We start from the raw sequence: 18,504 nt of genomic DNA on the forward strand, positions 1-18,504 counted from the left end.
TGGCTCAGTTGGTTAAACGTCTGCCTTCGGCTCAGGTCATGATCCCAGGGTCCTGGGATCAAGTCCCACATCGGGCTCCTTGCTCAGCAGGGAGCCTGCTTCTCCCTCTGCCTGCTTGTGTTCCTCCTCTCACTCTCTCTCTCTGGCAAATAAATAAAATCTTAAAAAAAAAAAGAAAGAAAATGAAGTTTCTATGGAGAAATAGAAATTGTACATCTACTCCATTCTTCTCTCTTTTATACTATGTTTTCAAAATTACATTTTTAAGCAATTAATGATGCTCTCAAATTTTGGTTTAAGCTGCCTTGCTATTATAGATTATACCACTGGTAAGAAATTATTTTAGTTAAAAGTTTTAACTAAGAGGTGACTCTGGTATAATGAGAGAACCCACACCTTTTAGCACAATACCCATAGCTTTTAGCACAATGCTCAGCATATAAATAGCATTTAATAAATACCAGCTATTGTTGCTCATATATCAGTAGTGATAATAGCAAAAATTATAGTTTATACTAAGAATGTGGTCGGAATTGAGCAAATGCCTACTTGCAGATAAATTTTTAGGAAATCCTATGCCTAACCTGGTAGGTTATTGACACAAAATCAGCTCCTCCAAGAAAAGCTATTGGTTCTTATGGTAAAATAATTTCTTTGTTTATTGTATTTTTGCAGCATTCCAAAATGCCTTGAAGATTTTCTGTAGGATAAAAAGTGGTCGAGTTGCAACTGATGAACTGGCTGCTGTTTTGGATAGCATGGATATCCGTGTAATCCCTGAAACTTTTCAGGAAGTGATAAAACATGCTAGTATAGACAGTGAGTTATTTGAATTAATATGTATATATATCTTTCTTGGATATCAGTTTTCTGATTCATCCTTTATTTCTCCTTTTTCTTCTGATTCTTGCCTTTTGCCATCATTACTGCTTACAGGTGTCTATGGTAAGAGATAGTCTAAGAAAATTAAATGAGAAATTTCTAAAATTGTCATATTTTAGTATGTTTGGTAAAAATCTAAGAGAAAAATGGATTTATTTTCTTTTCAAACTTACCTTTCTTTTCCAATAGTCATTTCTTATCTGTGTAGAGATAGTTTCTGTACTGTCAAGGGCATTGGCTTCTCAAGTTAGGAGACCTAAATTTCTTGAGTTTTTAATTTTTTTGGATAGCTTTGATTATATAATCCTCCTGTGCTATTCAGTTACCCTGCAAAATATAGATTTCTTTTAAACATTATAAATATATTTAGCAGATGTTTTGTATCATATGTTTACATGTCACCAGGGGGTGTCTGATAATAATGGACTGATAAATAATTGATTCATTGATTATCCATTTATTTAATAAGTCAGATAGTCATTTAATACTTACTGTGCTTGAAACTGTGCTAGGTGATACACAGATAATAGAACACACTTCTTTTTCCAAAGGAGCTCACATTCTAGTGTGGAAAGAGTCAAGTAAAATGAGAATTATAATGTTGTGTAACAAATACTATTATAAAATGTAGATAGGCTGCAAATATATCCTGGAAGCACCAGAGAAAGATTATCAGAGGATGTGATACCTGAGCTAAATCTTGAAGGGTCAGTAAGGGTTGGTTGGTTGAAGGTGGTAGTAAAGAGTGAGAAAGATATTTTAGACTGAGGGAAGAGTTTGTGTAAATATGGAAGGAAAATAATGAGACATGACATCTTTTTTAATGGGCTTCCATTAGTTTTTGTCATTTGTTAGTGATGGCTTTTTAGTGGGCCTTTGGCTGCTGAAATGTGTTGTGAAGATAGAACCGGGCTGCATGGATTTTTTTGTTTTGTTTTTGTTTTTTGAGAAGGAGAGGAGTGAGAGGGGCAGAGAGAATCTTAAGCAGACTCCACACCCAGTGCAGAGCCTGATGCGGGGCTCAATCTCACAACCCTAAAATCATGACTTGAGTTGAAATCAAGAGTTGGTCAATTAACTGATGAGCCACCCAGGAACCCCAGGCTGCATGGATTTTACTAGGTAGTCATTTATGGTGGGTTCTGGGTTAGTACACATAAGTGGAGGGATGTTCTGAGGCATGAAGATGTCCATAAAATGGGGATTTTAAAGTTTAATCTCAAGCCATATTATTAAATAGCCTTTAGGGCATGCTCTACCAGAAGAAACAGAAATCATATGTGAGATCACTGCAGCACTTTTTTTTTTTTTTGACTTAGGTAATTCTGGTCTGGACTTCCAGACCTTCTACTTTATTTGGGGAGCTAAACTGAAAAATTATGCTAATTTCATAGGATTGTTATAGGAATTAAATATAAATATTACTGTGTTTGGCACTAGAACAGTCTCAAGAAATGTGAAGCAGAAACCTGAGAATTATCCTTGACAACTCTGTTTTCTCTGTTCTCCTCATGCAATCATTAGGAATTGCTATTATTTTAAACTCCTAGATGTCTCTTTCTAGCTATCTTTCTATTTTCCAATATTACTACCTTAGTCCAAGTTACCATAATCTTTCCTTAGGACTATCAATGTTCATCCTAGCAAGTCCACCCATATCTGGTCTTTCCCCCTTTACACTGTAGCCAAAATAATCTTTTCAGAACACATATCTCATCATGTTACCTCCTGCATAAAATCTAAAAATACTTCTTGGGATGAAAAATCCTTTAATGTTGCATACAAGGCCTTGCAATATCTGGCCTTTACTATAGGTCTCCAGCTTTATCACAGACCACATTCTGCTTTGCTCACTGTGCCTTCACAGAGTTTCGGTTGTATACCCTGCCTCCTCCTGCCATAGCCTTTGCATATGTTCTTTTCTTTCCCTGGAACATTCTGCTCCTCCTAGTTAATTCCTACTTACACTTTAGGTTTAAACTCAACTCTATAGGGATGTTTCCATGACTTCTCTAACTTGGTCAAATCCTCATACACTTTCACAGCACTAACCACAGTTGCAATTTTTATTTCTTATTGTTTTATTAAGCTCTGTATCTCAAATAAGACTAAGCAGCAGGAAAGCAGATATCATGTCTACTTTTGCTCAATATTGTATCCTCAGTACCTACTAGTACAGTGCTTATGGTACATATTAACTGCTCAACAAATATATGTTGAATGAGTTAATAAGTCTCACCCTTTACTCCATTTCCTCCAACCAGGGAGAATAAGATTTCTTCACTTCGTCATTTTAATAAGCTGGTTGTGACTTAAGGTAAAATTCCTCATAGGGAAGGTCCTTGTCCTTTGACTAGGAAAATCATTTTAATAGGTTTGTTTGATTATGGGAGCTAAAGCCTATTGGGAGACACCTAGTTTGAGCAAAGAGATAACATAAAGTACTCTATATAAGAAAATAACAGGAATGGGGCGCCTGGGTGGCTCAGGTGTTAAGCGTCTGCCTTCGGCTTCGGGCTCCCTGCTCGGCGGGAAGCCTGGTTCTCCCTCTCCCACTCCCCCTGCTTGTGTTCCCTCTCTTGCTGTCTTTCTCTGTCAAATAAATAAAGTCTTAAAAAAAAAAAAAAAGAAAAGAACAGGAACTTAGAATACCACAGTGGCTAATTGGCAGCTGGAGGAAGAAGACCAAGGGAAGCTAAGAGTGGATTGGGGGTCCTGCAATCAGTAGAGAGTAGCTATAGAACTCTAGGACAATAGTACGTAGTTGCTTGTTGTACTATAAAGAACTCCCATACTCTCATTAATTGCGAGTTAGCTAGTAGAAGTTGGTTATATACAATAGCCTTGTGTTAGTAGTGTTGGTGGGTGGATTTCAAGGAGAAAAGTCTATAGGTTCTGTGTTAGGTAGGCTTGGGGTGGAGAGAATATAGCACCTATAGAATGTGATAATGTGAGTGAGATCAAGAGTCCAGGGGAACAGAGAAAACAAAAATCAATCACAAGAGTATAAAACACTCAGGAATCCTCAAATTTTGGAGGAAGTATTGATTTATGTTCATATAGTGTATGGTCTGAGGTCTGAACTATTTTCATTAAATATTAAAGGAAAGGACAACCCCAGAATGCCAAAAGTCTTAGGTTACCCAGGTAGGAGATGTGGATTCTTCTATAACAGAATTTTGAAGTAAGGAGTGAAATAACTAGCAGAAGGCATAGCACCCTGTTATAGGTACTATTTTATCATCTTGTTTTTGTATTTGGTTTGGTTTTTTTTGAGTAATAATGATATATGGAGAATATGTTCATCTTTATGAGTGTTCATAATGAAGAGGAAAGAATTATGCCATTGGAAGTTGCAAGGAAGTTCAACAAGCATTTGCTTCATTAAGATATGGCAAAAGAAATGTGGAAAATAACTTGATGACAGTTCTGGGAGTGTCAGGTAGTTTGGTTTCTGAAATAGGATATTGGTGCATTAGTTTTTTCTCTCGTGATTAGTAATCTGATAATTGAACTGGGCGAAAAGTAGTGACTAGCATAATTTTTGGTAGAGGAGGTTTTTGATATTGCAGAGCTATTGTGAAGATTATGGAAATGTAGTATTAATAGTCACTTAACACCTTCAAAGTAATGTTGCCCTGAATATGACCTTGATGATTAGGATAATTTTTTTTCACACTAGATGTTTATATTTTCCAGGTTGAATTTCCTCCAGAAGTACATATATAGGAGTGGGAGGTTGTTTTGAACTTCCCTTATGAAATAAATGGTGCCTATAACTATACTGATTGCCTCAGTCTCAACCAGGAATTATTCATTAAGGTTTTGATAAGCCAGATAGAGGCCAAAATAGTAATTTCAGATTCTGTAATGTTTATTTGGCCACTAGGGACTATTTAAATAGATTTTAATAATATTTGTTTGGGAGATTTGTGATAGGTATCTATTATTGTGTAGAAGCAAGGAATAAATTTTGCGCAAGAGCTAGTGAATCTATAAATAGTTGGCTACTGCATTCTCATTGGTTGATACTGGACCTCTTTCCAGAGAAGGGAGTTTTTTAAGTGGAGAGCAGATATAAACAATATAGCCTTCTCCATTGGATTAATTTATGTATGGTCGAATACGTTGCACTGATCGAATTCAAGAGTTTGAGGGCTGAAGCCTTGAATTATTTTAGGACTTAAGCTATGATCTAAGAACTTAGGACATGGACTCAATCTACAGTAAGTGCCAGGAATTCCCTGGGGAGTGTAAGGGGGGGTGTTAGAACCATAATCAAGAAGAGAATGAGATTAAATACCAAGGAAATAAAAAAACAGAATGTAAGAAGCAGATCCTAATCAGAAGATAACTTAGCATCAATTGCTCTAACACTTCTTTGGGTCAAATATTTACCTTGCTTTGCAGTAATTTAAAAGCCTGCACCTGACATAGCTTACCAATTTTCAAGAATCAGAATGAATCAAACCTACCCAACACCAAAACTATATTGTGTATAATTCTTCTTTGACTCAGAAGGCATATTAAAAGCTTGCATCTTTTTTTCAGGGTCTTCGCTTATGCATATAATTGAGCAGTTGATCTCTTATGCATAGACTAAAGAATAAACCTAGTATTTTTATAGGTAGATAGGTAGATAGGTAGGTAGGTAGATAGGTAGATAGTATTTTTATAGGTAGATAGGTAGATAACTCTTGGTCTTTTTCACCTTGGATGTCAAGCAAACTCAAGCATTTGGAGGCAAGAACTACTGGGAAAAGCATTTTCTACCTCTGTGCACAATTGGAATGACATTATTTAAGGTCACTGCCTCTGAACCCATCCTCTGTCATGCACTGCCCAAGAAGGAAAATGGTCTTAGAAAGAGGCAAGGGCAAGAATGGTAGGAAGTTATAATTATGAGAGTTCTGGGTACCTATAAGGTCCTAAGTAAATGGTTTTCTGCTATCCACAGTGTAGACATTGCATTATTCTTTACAGCCTTCAGTATATTTTATTCATTCAAAAATAATTTTTAAGTGCTGGGAAGTAGATACTTTGCTAGGCATTGGGGAAACAAATGACATTCTCTGCTCTTGAAGAGCTCATGATCTGGTGAGGAAGATAAGAGTTAAAACTTGAAATTCTACCTATGGTAAACTCTCAAAAAACTGCTTATTAAAATATTATCTTGATTACCTAGCTTTGGGGCTTAAAATGTGACTAATTTCTTTTGATGGGAAACTCTTTTATTAAGGAGAAAAGAAAATAATGGTCTTAGTCTTATGTTTAGTGTATACTGAGTTATTAATTCACAATTCCAGGTATTATTCAAGACCTATAATAGCTGGCCCTCCACTCCTCCTTCCACACATCTCTGTGTTGTTTTCATATTCGAATAGGATGAAAGTAATATTTGTGTTCAAAAAAGAAATACAGTATTTGAACTTACTCTTTCTATTACAGGTAACCACAGGGTGGATATTAGAGATATTATATTTACTTTGGATGAACTACAGCACCAGTATGAGGATTTTTGTAAGTGAGCTCTTGTTGCTATAACAAGCTTTGTTTATAAATAAATTGTCCTTAAACCCTAATTTATAGGTTTCATCATATGAGTTTTAAAAGCCTTCTCTGAAACCATTGCTCTAACTCTTAAATTAGGGAGATAAAAGTTTAATTCCCTAAATATACTAATTAAAATTAGTTATATAACTATCTCATAATTTTCTACTTTTATCTTTCCCTTAATATTTTACAACACAAAGTAAACTTTAAAACAAATTAGTAACACTGAAGAAAGATATTTAATTTGCAAATTGTGGGTCATTCTGACGTCCTGACATTGACAGTTAAACATTTTTAGTATATTCTTCACTATCATTCATGATTTAGTTCAGTTTTTCTTCATTAAATATATTTTTTTTAACTCTTCCAATGACATCATGTCATTCCTTATTCTTTTTCTAATTTGTTCAAATATCCTTTGATCAAGATTATCTATGTATATAATTTTAAGAATTATATAGTCGTAATAAGCTTATTGCAAATAAAGCAGCCTCTCGCCTGATCCTTTCCTCAGCATCTCCAGAGGTAAACATTTTAGATGTTTTAGATGATTACTTGACATTTGTCTTCATGACTATAAATAACATGTTTGTATTGTTACTTGTTGATTTTTAAAATTTGGGGTAGACGTAGTAAACTTCCTAATATGAAAAATAAGGATTTAGTTCTGTTTCATCTTTCTTGTCTCCACCACATCTACTTACTCTTCCCATACCTATTCACACTCCCAATATACTTACATGGTAATTTGATTAAGTTTTAATTCAGTATTTATGCTAATATGTTTATGTAAACACTATTCATAGCTGAACTATATAGTATCTTGTAGCTACTTTCTTTTTCTCTGAAATTTTTTCCCTCTTTGAATTAATAATTGTCTTATTTATTTATTTGCTTGGTTTAAATATTTTATTTATTTATTTATTTATTTATTTATTTATTTTGAGAGGGGGGTGAGGGGGAGGAGCAACGGGAGGGGGAGAGAGAGAGAGAGAGAGAGAGAGAATCCTAAGCAGTCTCCATACCCAGCATGGAACCCAACGTGGGGCTCAATCTCATGACCCTGAGATCATGACCTGAGCCAAAATCAAGAGCCCAACAAACGCTTAACTGACTGAGTCACCTGGGTACCCCTATTTGCTTGATTTTAAAATAAGTATATTTATTGCTGATTGAACCCTGAATTCTGCCAACTGTCTAAATATCCTCTCCATAAGTCTACATGCACCAGGTATTCTATTAGTTTTGTCTTCTTGAGGAAATCTGCCTTAGAGTATTCTGATGTTCTTCAGAATGGATTTGTTTCCCTGTACATCTTGTGTGCAGCTGTTATCCTGGGATCTTTCTTCATTAACATTCTGGAGACTTTTCACTTCTCTCCTCCTGTATCAGATTCTGTCTTCACATCTGATTGATAGTTTGGGTATAGAATTCTAGATTGTAAATAATTTTCTGGATTTTCTAGTTTTCAATATTGCTGTTGATGTCCAAAAATTTCTGACTTCTGACTCTTTGTATGAAACCGATTTTTGTTTTTGCAAGCTTATAGGATATTTTCGTTGTGTATAGTGCTGTGAAATTTCATGGTGGTGTACCTTGAAATAAGTTTCTTTGCTGTGATTGTGTTGGATACAGTGTCCTCTGATTCTGGAAAATTAAAACAATTTATTAACGATTTTCTTTCCTCTCTTTTCCTGTGAAACTCTTATTATTTGGATATTTGATATTCTGGATTGATTCCTTTTTTTTTTAAGATTTTATTTATTTATTTGACAGAGAAAGAGACAGCGAGAGAGGGAACACAAACAGAGGGAGCGGGAGAGGGAGAAGCAGGCTTCCCGCTGAGCAGGGAGCCTGATGCGGGGCTTGATCCCAGGACCCTGGGATCATGACCTGAGCCGAAGGCAGATGCTTAATGACTGAGCCACCCAGGCGCCCCTCCTTTTTAGAAAAAAACAAAAGCAAAAACCCTTTTCTCTTGTCTCTTTGTTATACTTTCTGAGAGATTTCCTTAAATTTATCTTCCAATGCTTCTATTTAGTTTTTCACTTGTAGTTTTTAAATTTCCAAAAATTGCTCTGTTCTCGGATTTGAGAATGGTAAGCTAAAAAGCTATTTGGAAGCTCTGAGATTGAGGGTGGAACTAGCTGACTAGTTTTTAAATTTCCAAAAATTGCTCTGTTCTCGGATTTGAGAATGGTAAGCTAAAAAGCTATTTGGAAGCTCTGAGATTGAGGGTGGAACTAGCTGACTATGAGCTGTGGAATATGGTTCTTAACCAGAGGTGATTTGGGGATTTTTTTTTCCCTCCTTCCTCCCTCCCCCAGGAACATGTGGCAGCATTTGGAGACATTTGTGGTCATCACAATCTGTGTTACTGGCATCAGGTGATGAGAGGCCAGGGGTGCTTCTAAATATCCTACAATACACAGGACAGCCCCCCCTCAAAAAAGAATGATCCATCTCCAAATGCTAGTACTGCTGAGTTTGAGAAACCCTGCTAGAGGATGATCTGGCTGGGTTCTTTGCATAGAAAACCCTTGATATCACTATCTTTAGGATATTTTTCCTTTTGACGGTCAGAGTGTTCAAAGAAGTTTCTTATATCCTTCCTGGAGGTATAGCCTTGCTTACTAAACTTCTAGGTGTTAAATGAGACAAAAGACCGGAGTTCCCATTATTCAATGTAACCCCCCTGCTATTTTTCCATATAATACTCCTACCCTCTATTGTGTTTAGTATTCCATAATTCCAGAGATCCTGTGTTTAACCCTCTCTGATAAATAGTCTCCTGCTGGAGTGGGAGAAAAATGAACCATCTGGCTGTATGAAGGGAATCTAGGTATCAAACCACTACTTAAATGGACTTTAATCCAATTCTTTATTTTTAGCTTCATTCTTACCCTCACTTTTAGAGGTATCTAAATGCTACTAACTTATGAGCATTTGGAGGTTTTGTGTTATGAATTGGGTTGCTTCTTTGCTTTCCACATTCTGCTTTATGGTTCAGCCTTTTCAGGTCTACTAAGTTCATCAACATTCCAGCTTCCAAAATTTAATTGCAGTTTTTTTTTTTATCTGTTCTTTTTATTATTATGGATTTATGATGTTTTAAAATTCTTTTAGTTTTAATGGGGTTTTTGAAGGCTGTTCAGTTTGCTGTCATTACCTGAAAGTTCAAAGTTTATTTTGAATTCTAATTTTGTCTTTGGTTTAGAATTTTTTCATTAATTTTTTTTCTTATGTAGATATTACTAGTAATCACATACCCACTCTCATGCATGATTCTAATAATTTATGTTATTCATTTCTTCTGTATCTTTGCTAATTTTCTACCAGTTCTATTATGGAGAAAGGAATATTGTCTCCAAGTATAATTGTGGATTAGTCTATTTCTCCTTTCAGTTTTGTCAGGTTTTGTTTCATGCATTTTGAAGCTCTGTTACTAGGTGAACTCACATTTAGGATAGTTATATCTTTTTATTAAGATTTATTAATTTATTTGAGAGAGAGAGAGAGAAAAAACACATGTGGGGGGGAGGGGCAGAAAGAGAGGGAGAGAGAAACTCAAGCAGACTCCACGCTGAGTATGGAGCCCCCTGCAGAGCTCAATCCCATGACCCTGAGATCACGATCTGAGCTGAAGCCAAGAGTTGGATGCTTAACCAATTGTGCCACCCAGGCACCCCAGGAGAGTTTTCTCTTCTTTGTGAATTGACTCTTTTATCATTATGTAGTATGTATGTGATCACTGGTAATTTTCTTTTCTCTGAAGCTTACTTGTTCTGATTCTAATATAACTCCAGTTTTCTTTTGATTAGTGCTTACATGGTATATATTTTCTATCCTTTTACTTTTAACATTCCTATATCACATATTTGAAGTTTTTGTAAACCACATAGAGTTGGGTGATATTTTTGTATTTATTTTAATAATCTCTATTTTAATTGGAGTGTTTAAATCATTTTTTCAATGTTATTTTTTTAATTTAAATTCAGTTAATTGACATATAGCATATTAATAGTTTCAGAGGTACACTTCAATGATTCATCAGTCTTATGTAACACACAGTGCTCATTACATCATGTGCCCTCCTTAATGTTTATCATCCAGTTACCCCATGCCCCTACTCCCCTCACCTCCAGCAACTTTCAGTTGGTTTCCTATGGTTAAGAGTCTCTTATGGCTTGTTTCCCTCTGATTTTGTCTTGTGTTATTTTTTCCTCCCTTCCCCAATGATCCTCTATTTTGTTTCTTAAATTCCCCATTAGAGTGAGACCATATGATAATTATCTTTCTCTGATTTTTATTATCTTACTTCGCTCAGCACAATACCCTATATTTCCATCCATGTTATTGCAAATGGTAAGATCTCATTCTTTTTGATGGCTGAGTAGTATTCCATTGTATATATATATACCACATCTTCTTTATCCATTCACCTGTCGATGGACATCTGGGCTCTTTCCATAGTTTGGCTATTGTGGACATTGCTGCTATAAACATTGGGGTGCGTGGGCCCCTTCGGATCACTACATTTGTATCTTTGGGATAAATACCTAGTATATCAATTGCTGGATTGTAGGGTAGTTCTATCTTCAACTTTTTGGGGAACCTCCATACTGTTCTCCAGAGTGGCTGCACCAGCTTGCATTCCCACCAACAGTGTAAGAGGGTTCCCCTTTCTCCGCATCCTCGCCAACATCTGTTGTTTCCTGACTTGCTAATTTTAGCCATTCTGACTGGTTTGAGGTGGTATCTCATTGTGGTTTTGATTTGTATTTCCCTGATGCCGAGTGATGTTGAGCACTTTTTCATGTGTCTGTTAGCCATTTGGATGTCTTCTTTGCAGCAATGTCTGTTCATGTCTTCTGCCCATTTCTTGATTGAATTATTTGTTCTTTGGGTGTTGAGTTTGATAAGTTCTTTATAGATTTTGGATACTAGCCCTTTATCTGATAAGTCATTTGCAAATATCTTCTCCCATTCTGTCGGTTGTCTTTTGGTTTCGTCGACTCTTTCCTTCACTGTGCAAAAGCTTTTTATCTTGATGAAATCCCAATAGTTCATTTTTGCCTTTGCTTCCCTTGCCTTTTGAGAGGTGTCTAGCGAGAAGTTGCTGTGGCCAAGGTCGAAGAGGTTGCTGCCTGTGTTCTCCTCTCACGTTTAGGTCTTTCACCCATTTTGAGTCTGTTTTTGTGTATGATGTAAGAAAATCGTCCAGGTTCATTCTTCTGCATGTGGCTGTCCAAATTTTCCAACACCATTTGTTGAAGAGACTGTCTTTTTTCCATTGGATATTTTTTCCTGCTTTGTCAAAGATTAGTTGACCATGGAGTTGAGGGTCCATTTCTGGGCTCTCTGTTCTGTTCCATTGATCTATGTGTCTGTTTTTGTGCCAATACCATACCATCTTGATGATTACAGCTTTGTAGTAGAGCTTGACTTCCAGAATTGTGATGCCCCCAGCTTTGGTTTTCTTTTTCAACATTCCTTTGGCTATTCGGGGTCTTTTTTGGTTCCATACAAATTTTAGGATTCTTTTGTTCCATTTCTTTGAAAAAAGTTGGTGGTATTTTGATAGGGATTGCATTGAATGTATAGATTGCTCTAGGTAGCATAGACATTTTAACAATATCTGTTCTTCCAATCCACGAGCATGGAACGTTTTTCCATTTCTTTGTGCTTCCTCAGTTTCTTTCATGAGTGTTCTATAGTTTTCTGAGTACAGATCCTTTGCCTCTTTGTTTAGGTTTATTCCTAGGTATCTTATGGTTTTGGGTGCAATTGTAAATGGGATTGACTCCTTAATTTCTCTTTCTTCTGTCTCGCTGTTAGTGTATAGCAATGCCACTGATTTCTGTGCATTGATTTTATATCCTGCCACTGTGCTGAATTCCTGTATGAGTTCTAGCAATTTTGGGGTGGAGTCTTTTGGGTTTTCCACATAGAGTATCATGTCATCTTCGAAGAGCAAGAGTTTGACTTCTTTGCTGATTCGGATGCCTTTTATTTCTTTTTGTTGTCTGATTGCTGAGGCTAGGACTTCTAGTACTATGTTGAAGAGCTGTGGTGAGAGTGGACATCCCTGCCATGTTCCTGACTTTAGGGGAAAAGCTCTCAGTTTTTCCCCATTGAGAATGATATTCGCTGTGGGCTTTTCATATATGCTTTTATGATGTTGAGGTATGTTCCCGCTATCCCTACACTGTGAAGAGTTTTAATCAAGAAAGGATGCTGTACTTTGTCAAACATCTCTTCTGCATCTATTGGGAGGATCATATGATTCTTGTCCTTTCTTTTATTAATGTAGTGTATCACATTGATTTGTGGATGTTGAACCACCCTTGCAGCCCAGGAATAAATCCCACTTGGTCATGGTGAATAATCCTTTTAATGTACTGTTGGATCCTATTGGTTAGTATTTTGGTGAGAATATTTGCATCCATGTTCTTCAGGGATATAAGTCTGTAATTCTCATTTTTGGTGGGATCTTTGTCTGGTTTTGGGACCAAGGTAATCCTGGCCTCATAGAAAGGGTTTGGAAGTTTTCCTTTAATTTCTGCTTTTTAAAAACAGCTTCACAAGAATAGGTATTAATTCTTCTTTAAATGTTTGGTAGAATTCTCCTGGGGAGCCATCCGGTCTTGGGCTCTTGTTTGTTGGGAGATTTTTGATTACTGCCTCAATCTCCTTGCTGGTTATGGGTCTGTTCAGGTTTTCTATTTCTGCCTGTTTCAGTTTTGGTAGTTTATATGTCTCTAGGAATGCATCCATTTCTTCCAGATTGCCTAATTTGTTGTATATAGTTGCTCATAATATGTTCTTATATTTGCTTGTATTTCTTCGGTGTTGGTTGTGATTTCTCCTCTTTCGTTCATGATTTTATTTATTTGAGTCCTTTCTCTTTTCTTTTTGATAAGTCTGGCCAGGGGTTTATCAATCTTACTAATTCTTTTCTACTTTTGTTGATCTGTTCCACTGTTTTGTGTGTGTGTGTGTGTGTGTTTTCTGTTTCATTGATTTCTGTTCTAATCTTCATTACTTCTCTTCTCCTGCTGGGTTTAGGCTTTATCTGCTGTTCTTTCTCCAGCTCCTTTAGGTGTATCGTTAGGTTGTGTATTTGAGACCTTTCTTGTTTCTTGAGAAAGGCTTGTATTGCTATATACTTCCTTCTTAGGACTGCCTTTGCTTCATCCCAAAGGTTTTGAACAGTTGTGTTCATTTTCATTTGTTTCCATGAATTTTTCAAATTCTTTAATTTCCTGGTTGACCCATTCATTCTTTAGTAGGATGCTCTTTAGGCTCCATGTATTTGAGTTCTTTCTAAATTTCCTCTTGGGATTAGGTTCCAGTTTCAAAGCCTTGTGGTTTGATAATATGCAGGGAATGATCCCAATCTTTTGGTACTGGTTGAGACCTGATTTGTGACCCAGTATGTGGTCTATTCTGGAGAATGTTCCATATGCACTCCAGAAGAATGTGTATTCTGTTGTTTTAGGATGGAATGCTCTGAATATATCTGTGAAGTCTATCTGGTCCAGTATGTCATTCAAAGCCCTTGATTCCTTGTTGATCTTCTGCTTAGATGACCTGTCCATTACAGTGAGTGGGGTGTTGAAGTCCCCTACTATTATTGTATTATTATCAATGTGTTTCTTTAATTTTGTTATTAATTGGTTTATATAATTGGCTGCTCCCATATTAGGGGCATAAATATTTACATTTGTTAGATCTTCTTGTTGGATAGACCCTTTAATTATATAGTATCCTTCCTCATCTCTTATTACAGTCTTTGGTTTAAAATCTAATTTGTCTGATATAATGATTGCCACCCCTTTGATGTCCGTTAGAATGACAAATGGTTTCCCACCCCCCACTTTCAATCCAGAGGTGTCTTTGGGTCTAAAATGAGGCTTTTGCAGACAGCATATGGATGGGTCTTGCTTTTTAATCCAATCTGATACCCTGCATCTTTTGATTGGGACATTTAGCCCATTCACATTCAGGGTAACTATTGAAAGATACGAATTTTGTGCCATTGTATTACCTATAAAGTCACTGTTTCTGTATATTGTCTCTATATCTTTCTGATCTATGTTACTTTTGGGCTCTCTCTTTGCTTAAAGGATCCCCTTTAATATTTCTTGCAGGGCTGGTTTAATGATCACAAGTTCTTTTAGTTTCTGTTTGTCCTGGAAGCTTTTAATCTCTCCTTCTATTTTGAATGATGGCCTTGCTGGATAAGTTATTCTTGGCTGCATATTTTTCTCATTAGGACCCTGAATATATCATGCCAGTCCTTTCTGGTCTGCCAGGTCTCTGTGGATAAGTCTACTGCTAGCCTAATGTTTCTATCCTTGTTACAGACCTCTTGTCCTGAGCTGCTTTCAGGATTTTCTCTTTGACTCTGAGATTATGCAAGCTTCACTATTATATGTCAAGGTGTTGATCTATTTTTTATTGATTTTGAGGGGGGCAGAAGGTATATTGGAGCAAATTATAGCAGAGAACTTCCCTAACAGGCACAGAGAACCCCCCTCTCTCTTTCCTGCTCTTCTGGGGTCCCAATTATTCTAATATTGTTTCACTTTATGATATCACTTATCTCTCGAATTCTCCCCTCATGATCCAGTAGTTGTTTATCTCTTTTTTTCTCAGCTTTTTTATTCTCCATCATTTTGTCTTCTATATCACTAATTCTCTCTTCTGCCTCATTTATCCTAGCAGTTGGAGCCTCCAGTTTTTATTGCATCTCATTAATAGCCTTTTTGATTTCGACTTGGTTAAATTTTTGTTTTTTTATTTCTCCAGAAAGGGATTCTCTAGTGTCTTCTCTGCTTTTTTCAAGCCCAGCAAGTATCTTTATAATGGTTATTCTGAACTCTACTTCTGACATCTTACTTATATCCATACGGATTAGGTTCCTGGGAGTTGGTACTTCCTCTTGTTCTCTTTTTTGAGGTGAGTTTTTCTGTCTTGCCATTCTGTCCAGAGAAGAATAAGTGAATGAGAGAAGAAAATGCTAAAATGACAACACCCCAGATAAATATACACTAAAGAAATCAGAAGATACCCGAAACCAAAAAATAAATAAATAAATAAATAAATAAAGAGAGAAAGAGAGAATATAATGAGACAGTTGAACAGAACAGAGCAGTACTCTGGATTCTGTGTGTATTCTGGTCTGATTTTTAGAAGAAACTGTATCTCAAAATTGTAAAGAAAGAAAACCATGTGTGTATACACACACACACACAATATAAATTTATATATATTTATGTATATCTATATATAACATATATATACAAAATATATGCAAAAATAAAATTAAATACATTGAAATGATAGAATATAACTGTAAAGATGAAAATTAAAAAAGACCTTTAAAAAGAGAATATAATCAGTCTGGTGAAGAGAGCAAAGCAGTACACTAGATTGTGTGAGTATTTTATTTTATTTTATTTTTTTTTAAAGATTTTATTTATTTATTTGAGAGAGAGAGAATGAGAGAGCACATGAGAAGGGGGAGGGTCAGAGGGAGAAGCAGGCTCCCTGCTGAGCAGGGAGCCCGATGCGGGACTCGATCCCGGGACTCCAGGATCATGACCTGAGCCGAAGGCAGTCGCTTAACCAACTGAGCCACCCAGGCACCCTGTGTGAGTATTTTAGTCTGTTCATTAGAAGAAACTGCATCCCAAAATTGTAAAGAAAGAAAAAAATGTATATATATAATTAAATATTATATATATGTGTGTGTGTGTGTATATATACAATCAAAGGATAAGATATAATTAAATACAATCAAAGGATAGAATATAATTATAAAAATGAAAATTAAAAGACTTTAAAAAAGAGTTGATAAAATCAGAAATTGGTTGAAAAGAGAAAAAAAATGAAAATTGAAAGACTAAAGAATCATGAGAAAAAAAAAAACCCGTAAGTTTTATATACTATGTTCCCCTAGCGCTGGAGTTTTGCAATTCTTTGTGATTGGTAAACTTAGTCTTAGCTGGATGTTCCTGGGGGAGGGGCCTGTTGCGCTGATTCTCAGGTATCTTTGCCTGGGCAGAACTGCACCACCCTTGCCACGGGGCCAGGCTAAGTAAGCTGCTCCAGATTGCTCTATGTGGCTTTTGTTCCCTGAAGGCTTTCTGTGTGGCTTTAGAGGATGAGAATGAAAATGGCGGCTTCCCAACCTCCAGCCCCGGAGCTGAGAGCTCCCACCCTCCCACTCCTCAGTGCACCCTCAGGGAAAAGCAGTCAATCACTCCTGTCTCCCTGGTCTCTGTCTGCACTCTGTGCTCACTCAACCTGCAACCCAGCATTTCTATCTCGGGCATGCAACCCTGCTTTGAGTCTCCAAACCCTGCAGACTCGTATGGCTCCTCCTGTGGGAGGTAGATGGGTCTCACCATGGTTCTACTGTTTGCTGGGCCCCTGCTCAGAGAGTGGTTGCCCGACTGTGCCGGAGTTCATGGTTTATGGCAATGCCGAGCTGAAAGCCCACTCCTGGGCTCACTGATTGCAGCTGGCTTCCCCGCTCCAATGCCTGGGAATTGTGCTGCACTCAGGCACCCCTATTCTTTCTATGACCCCAGGGATTCTGAGACCACACTGTCCCACCTAGGATTCTGCCCTGCTTTGCTGCCTTAGCACCTTTCAGGCAGGGATGCCCCTCACTGGAGCAGACTTCTAAATGTTCTGATTTTGTGCTCTGCTGCTATATCACTTTCTGATAGCTGGCCTCTGGAGGCTCCCTCCCTCTGTGGTTTATCTTCCAATATATTGCCTTGGATTCACTTCTCTGCACCTCCTACTTTGCAGAAAATGGTCCCTTTTCTATTTGTAGAATTGCAGCACTTCTTTTCTTAGATCCCCGGTTGAGTTCACAGGTGTTCAGAATGATTTGATAGCTATCTAGCTGAATTCCTGGGACCAGACAAAACTAAGGTCTCCTACTCCTCTGCCATCTTGGACTCTTCTCTCTGAGTGTTTAAATCATATTTAGTGTAATCTTTTATACATTCAGATCTAAGTATACCATATTATTGTTTCTGTTTTTTTCCTGCTTTCAACCATTTTCTGCCTTCTTTTTTTGGAACATTTTTAGTATGCTTGTAAACTTATTTTGTATGTATTTTCACTATATTTCTGCATGTTTCTGGGGGTTGTTCTAAGGATTACCCTATACATACTTCTTTTTTTTTTTTTTAAAGATTTTATTTATTTATTTGAGACAGAGAGAATGAGAGAGAGAGAGAGCACATGAGGGGGGGGGGGTCAGAGGGAGAAGCAGGCTCCCTGCCGAGCAGGGAGCCCGATGCGGGACTCGATCCAGGGACTCCAGGATCATGACCTGAGCTGAAGGCAGTCGCTTAACCAACTGAGCCACCCAGGCGCCCCTACCCTATACATACTTAATCTTTTACAGAATACTTACATAAATATTTTACCAATTCAAGTGGAATATAGAAGTTTTACCATTATATAGCTCTTTTTATCCTCCCTCTTTTATGCTGTGGTTTTCTTATGTATTACCATAACACACATTGAAAACATCAGACAATGTTTGTAAGTTTTGCTTTCAATGATCAAACATCTTTTAAACTTCCGAGAGGAGAATAATAGTTTGTTACATTTAACCTAATCTTAACTATTCTATATTTCTCTTCCTTCATTCTTGACTGCCCAGATGTCTTTTGGGTATCATTTCCATTCTGCATGAATAACTTCTTTTAAATTTTGAAAAGAGCAAATCTACTAAAAATGAATTAGCTTAGTTTTTCTTCATTTGAGAATATCTTTATTCTCTTTAATTCCTGAAGGATATTATCATTGGATATAGGACTCTGGGTTGACAGCTTTTTCTTTTAGCATTTTTTTTTAAAATTTATTTTTAAGCAATTTCTACACCCAATGTGAGGCTTGAATGCACAACCCTGAGATCAAGAGTCCCACACTCCACTGAGTCAGGCAGATGCTCCTCTTTTAGCACTTTAAAAATGTTATTTCTTTTACTTCTGTATTCCACAATTTCTGATGAGAAATCTGATATTATTCAAATCA

General features: G+C 36.8%; 1 protein-coding gene across 1 annotated transcript in view; it reads left to right on the top strand.

Moving 5' to 3' along the window:
- The window catches only part of EFCAB13 (EF-hand calcium binding domain 13), a 93,828-nt gene that overhangs the window by 33,890 nt on the left and 41,434 nt on the right, over positions 1 to 18,504 (top strand). The window contains 2 exon segments of the mRNA XM_021678370.1: positions 676 to 819; positions 6,331 to 6,402. Coding sequence (XP_021534045.1) covers positions 676 to 819; positions 6,331 to 6,402 — 216 coding nt within the window.

This window comes from Neomonachus schauinslandi, chromosome 15, assembly GCF_002201575.2.
Source record: "Neomonachus schauinslandi chromosome 15, ASM220157v2, whole genome shotgun sequence".
In the NCBI taxonomy this organism is placed as follows: domain Eukaryota; kingdom Metazoa; phylum Chordata; class Mammalia; order Carnivora; family Phocidae; genus Neomonachus; species Neomonachus schauinslandi.